The sequence below is a fragment of the Limulus polyphemus genome, unplaced genomic scaffold, assembly GCF_000517525.1.
Source record: "Limulus polyphemus unplaced genomic scaffold, Limulus_polyphemus-2.1.2 Scaffold875, whole genome shotgun sequence".
NCBI classification, from domain to species: domain Eukaryota; kingdom Metazoa; phylum Arthropoda; class Merostomata; order Xiphosura; family Limulidae; genus Limulus; species Limulus polyphemus.
In genome coordinates, this window is record NW_013666485.1 from 57,072 (window position 1) to 63,137 (window position 6,066).

Sequence of the window (6,066 nt, forward strand, 5' to 3'; positions counted from 1 at the left end):
AGTCTATTACACTTTATATGTGATCCTTTGTGCTAACTCTTTTATCAAAATAAAACAACCTAGATACTTGTTACTAGAATTTATTAACAACAGATTTACTGCATTCAGTATATAAATATATAGCTTGTATACATATACACAAACTATATACAAATGTCTCGCATTTTTCACTTTTAAGACAGCCATTTAATTATAATGAAAATGTAATATTAACAAAGGGTTAAAACCAGAGTTGGGCAAAAATTACATAAGATATAATCCATAAAATTACTTAAGATATACAAACCAAAGAGTGTGAAAGAATAGTTGTATTTGGCAAACTATTGATAAAACCTTGAAAACATAGAACATAATTTAAGGAAGTTATGTTCATTTTCCATATATTTTCATGTAAAAAACAACAACAAAAGTTAATGAAATCTGCTTAGTTGAAACTTTGGTTAAAATTAAACTAACTACATGTTAAATGTTTTGATAATATAACAGAAACATTGCAGTACAAGTATCAGTTTCTCAGGAGTAATGTTATTAATTTATACGCAGTCCACCATATGGTAACAAAGTGAGAGTGAAAGACAGTGCCATGTTCATAACATGCAAAGTTACAAATCACAATTGTAGTATTCATCTATTATCTATTTTATATTACAATTTTTTTTAAATCCAAACCTATACTCACTATTTTTCTCAAAGACAATGAACTTTTAAGGTTCCCCATTACGCACACAAATTCTTGACTATTCTGTAGTAGAGCCTCACAAACATACAGTTTTAGCCACAATGGTTGGATACTTGACAAAAAGACCTGGAGAGTGTCCACATCTGCTAACACAATGGGACAACTGGATACTAAGGATGACACAAAACGAAGACACTGGGGACCAATACTGAAGCTTTTCTGATAAGACTTAGTCTCAGCAAAATGCACACACTCAGCAACAATGCCAACAAGTTCATGTATTAACAGCAAAGGTTTCATCTAGTAAGATTTGAAACATTTTAGTTAACTTCTACAAAGAAAAAACTAATCATGGAAAAACTTTTAGATAATATTTATAAGAAAAAAAATTACCGTCAGATCTTATTAAAACATGAAACATAACTTTTCAGAAAATTTCCTATTTTGTTTCAATTATTCCTCAAAAAATATGAACTTAATTCCCAATAAATCTTTCAAATAAATATTATCAAAACAAAAGGAAAAATAGATTCTACTTCAAAATACTACATAATAAGAGTAAAAACAAAGTGATACTTTTTTTTTAGCTAAACTCCACAGTGATAATGCACAGTCTAAGCCACAATACAAAGTACTTCAAATTATTCAGTATCCTTCTGTAGCTGGAAAGCTAACAGGCTGTACATAATGTGAATACAGAAACAAACTATGTACTCTATAAGTAAGCTATAATCTTAAAACACATGACCTAAGCAACATATACAGATGAATGTGAGGAAAATTATATAAACCTGTTTAGGGATGCATGGGATTTTTCCAATTTCTATTTAATATTATTTGAAGAAAATTGTTTGTCATCATCACTGAATAATTTTCTTTTTAATGTTTATATCGAATGAGAAGAATCATGAAAAATTTTTAAATAACTAATTTTTCACATGCGGATTACAGCGGATATGCTTATTAAAGAAACTAATAAACCATACCTGTCTGTCACCTTCCCTTTTAATCAACAAGCTGGCAGCCAATAGGGAGAAGAGTTCACAACAAACAGCATTCATACTTCCAACAAAAGGAAGCCTACCAGGCCAAATCATCTGGGCAATAAGAGGTTGCTTTTTATGAATAGTGATGTCTTTATGTGGATCAATGGACCTAGAATTTAACAGAAATGAGTGAAATTTACAAGAACTATTAAAAGAAAAAAAAACTAAGAAATTAGACAAAAGAACCTGTGGAGAAAACTGTCAAAACAAGAACAAATATTTAAGAAATGAACAAACAAAACAAAAGAGCCAATGAAATGTAACATGAACAGAAAAACACAGATTTAGTTGAAAAATTAATTATAGAAACAAGACAAAGGAGTTTAGCTGTCAAAAAGTGTACAAAAGACCTCAGAGGAAGAAAATTGTAGAAACATGAAAACTGAAACAAAAGACAAAACAGCAAATACAAAAAAGTTGTAGGAACAAAACAAAGGACCTAGTGATAAAAAAAAAATGTTGAAACAATACAAAAAGACATTGGAAGAAAAACTGACAAAACAAAACTGAGGAGCCAGTAGAAGAAAGATGAAAAAATGAGACAAAGAAACCAATGGAAAAAAAAATTGTAGAAAGAAAATGAGATTCACTGAAAAAAAAAAGCTGAAGAAACAAGACGATTGAGTAGAAGAAAAAGCTAAAGAAATGAGGCAAACGAACCAGTGCCAAAAAATAAAAACAGTAGAAACAATACTGGAAGAAAGCTAAAAAGAACATAAAGCAGCAAGTGGAAAAAATGTAGAAATGAGACATAGGAACCTTTGGAAGATGTCTGAAGAAATAAGACACAGGAACCTTTGGAAGAAAATTGCAGACACATAACAAATGAACTTTTTGACAAAAGCGCAGATCTCCCAATGGTCCACTGTAGAAATTAAGGTATTTTAAAATTTCCTTTTTCTAACAATATAGAGAATATTGTGGTTTCATCAACTAAAATACAGAGTTAAATATAAAAAATATATATATATATGTCTAAATATAAATGTGAATTTTTGTGAATAAATCTATTGTTTTGCATGTGATGACAGAGATTATGCCACATAAGTTCTGGTAATGAAGTACAAATTATTTTCCTACATCAAAAATTCTGCAAAACTGATACACCAACATGAGTAAATATGGTATAAATATCATGACTACAGTATAAAACATTTTGAAGCAATGTTTGTGGTTAAAATAAAAGTTACTTCAAATTTATAGTTTGTTTTTTTTGCCTATTTTAAGGTAATAATAAAAGAAATAAAGAATAAGAAAGAAAATGAAGGTTTTTGTAATATCTGTATGTTTCACCATGAGGCCTGAAATTGTCAAAACAAGACAACAGAATAAACAGAAGAAAAAGTGAGGAAAAGGAACTAGCAGAAGAAAACTGTAGAAAGAAAGAAAAGGAGCCAGTGTAAGAAAACTAAAAGAAAAATACAAGACAAAAGAAGCTTGTTTGTTAGCTTTAGACAGCAGCACCCTCCATTAACTCTTGGACTACTCTTTATCAATAAATAGTGGGATTGACCATCACATTATAACACAGTCATGGCTGAAAGAGTAAGCATGATCAGTACAAGATTTTCAATCCCATGACTCACAGATTGCAAGTTGAATCCATCACCATGTCATGCCAACCCTCAGCAAAAGAGTCATTAGACCAAAGCTGTAAAAGCAATGTAAAGAAAGACTATAGAATGAGAAAAAAGGAACCAATGGGATGAAAAAAAAACAGTAGTGCAAAAACAAAGGAGTCAACAAATGAAAATTTGTAGGGACAAATCAACAGAAGTTAACATAGAGGAACTGAAATCATAGATAGGTCTAAACGATACAATTAATTTTAATATCAAACACATAATATTATATAAGATGTCAGAACAACAAGTAATATTTTTGGTTCTTAATTCAATAAACAAATGTTTGTGTTTTGTCACTTATTTTCAAAGATAATACAATGAAGATTGTGGTTCTTAATTCAATAAACAAATGTTTGCATTTTGTCACTTATTTTGAAAGACAATAAAATGAAGATTGTGACATAAGTTAGTTTGTTCCAGATATTTGTGCAAAGTCACACAAGAGCTATTTGTGCTAACCATCCCCAGTTTCAAACTGATAGACTAGTCAACAAAACTCACTATCAACTATTGGGCTACTCTAACTGAAAAGTGGAATTGACCACCATTCTTATAATGCCCACAACTCCAAAGTGTAAAGCATGATTTTTTGGCATCTAGACATGAACTATGGATCCTCAGATTCACAGTTAGACATGTAACCAACTGGGCCATCCTGGCTCGTGACATAAAAGAGGAATTAAATATTATTAGCATTTGTTTCAAATGTATGTTATTAAGAATCTTAATCTACTAATACATTTCAACATAAAAAAATTCACTCCCAATTATTGTTATGAGCATCACACCAAGTTTATGTAAATAAAATATATAAATAGCATATGCTTTATCTTGAACTTTTCATATTTTTAACATTACTAATTTCATTCAAGTAGCCGATATTAAAATTTTACAAAACTACAATTTATACAATAATTAAAAAAATACCTTTTTAGAAATGCATCAAAGTTTTTCCGAATGAGATCCATCCATATAGTAAAGAGAAGACAGTTATTAAACTGTTCTATACGTGTTTCATCATTTCCATCTTGCAAAGCACAGCTTATAAAATAAGAACAATACCATTATTTATTCATGAAACCATTAAAATGAAAATTTAGAATTCAACATGTGATGTCTTGTAAGCTAATACATTTACAAATTCTTTTAACACTCAGTTATGATGAGAAAACTGTTTCAGAATTATTAGTGAGAGGTTTTTTTTTATTTGTTTCTCTAAAATACTCACATAAAAGACATGGATACCTAATAAACAGTGTGTTAATCCTTATGCTATGAGATAAGCATGGAAGACAAGTTTGGGTCTTTTAATCAAATGTACAAATGACAATAAGAACAATGTACCAAGTAAAATTTAAAAAAACATTAAAATGAGCTTTCATTTTGTTGTAACCTGTACTGGTTTCTTATATATGAACAGATTATTTTACAATCCAAACAGTTTGTGAACTTCCCTGTCTCATTTTCCCCCATGGCATCAGGTAAGTAGCAGAGCAAATAATCAACTAATTATTTGACAAGTCTGTGCATGTGTGTCTGCTTATAACTATGAAATTAGGCAGTGCTGAATGAAGCTTAACAATCACAGTCAATGACTGACAAAAATGTTTCTCAAGGGATTCTTCTATGCAACTTGGATAGAAAAAGGGAGACTATTAAACAGAAAAATGAAAAATTATACAACTAATTTTATATTTGAAGGAAAAAAAAACATTCTGAAATGTGGCCAAATTAAACTCGGAAAGTTGAAATGGAAAAAAAAAATTAGAAGTTTAACTGATAAGTATGTAGTTTAAATTTCTGGAAAGATTAGAAATCAATTATTGGTCAGGTTACTTATCAGTGATAAAATTGTTCATGCTTAAAATTTCTTCTATTGAGATATTATTAAGATCATTAGGAAATCCTTCTATTTCCCTTTGTTTATATTTTCATTATCAGTTTCAGGATGCTCTGATTATTGGTACTTATAAGTGGTTTAGCATATTACTGCATAATAGCACTACACGATACCAGACATTTCACGTAATACTAGTTATAGTAATCAATTATTCAAATAAATTTGTTTTATTCAACAATTGAATTGAAAACTCATATTCAGTTTCCAGAATGTTTTTCTAAAAGCCCTTGTATCTTTGCAAGAACCTTATACCATGGATATATACAAAATATGGTTATAGGGTTTTTATTCATTTCTACAAAATATGAGAGTTGCTTTAGATACAATAGAGTAAGTTATATAAGCACAGTTCGAAATTTACCAAAAAAATTCACAGTTACATTATATCTTTATACTAAACACAAATTCAGTATTAAGAAGCACTGACTTTTATTGTTTACCTTTTTTTAAAGTTGTTTTATGAGTAAAATATCAATTACTTATCTTTTTTAACTTAGAAGTATACCATATAAAAAGTTTATATATTTAGAACTAAAATGAATTTCAAAACATTACCTCTGAAATACTTTCCTTGTTGAGTTTGTGCTCATGCTCTCAACAAAACATAATTAAAATATTCTGTATGTCCTTTATGTATTGCTGAGGGTGCATCACTTACCCATAATATGTCACTCATCCACCTCCCACATGACTTACTGTGCAAGGATTTTATATAAGCCCTGCTATCCTGCAATAATTCAGATTTTATGTTTAGGATTAATCAAAGTAATACAAGTTATGAAAGTGAAATCTTGGAAGAATGTTGTTTTCATAATG

General features: G+C 29.3%; 1 protein-coding gene across 1 annotated transcript in view; it reads right to left on the bottom strand.

Moving 5' to 3' along the window:
• Positions 1 to 640: 640 nt before the first annotated feature.
• LOC111086138 overlaps positions 641 to 6,066 on the bottom strand; it is a 56,074-nt gene continuing 50,648 nt past the window's right edge. Inside the window, exons 9-11 of the mRNA XM_022387778.1 lie at positions 4,278 to 4,391; positions 1,666 to 1,834; positions 641 to 979 (exon numbers count right to left, since the gene is read on the bottom strand). Coding sequence (XP_022243486.1) covers positions 641 to 979; positions 1,666 to 1,834; positions 4,278 to 4,391 — 622 coding nt within the window. The remainder of the gene's footprint in view (positions 980 to 1,665; positions 1,835 to 4,277; positions 4,392 to 6,066) is intronic.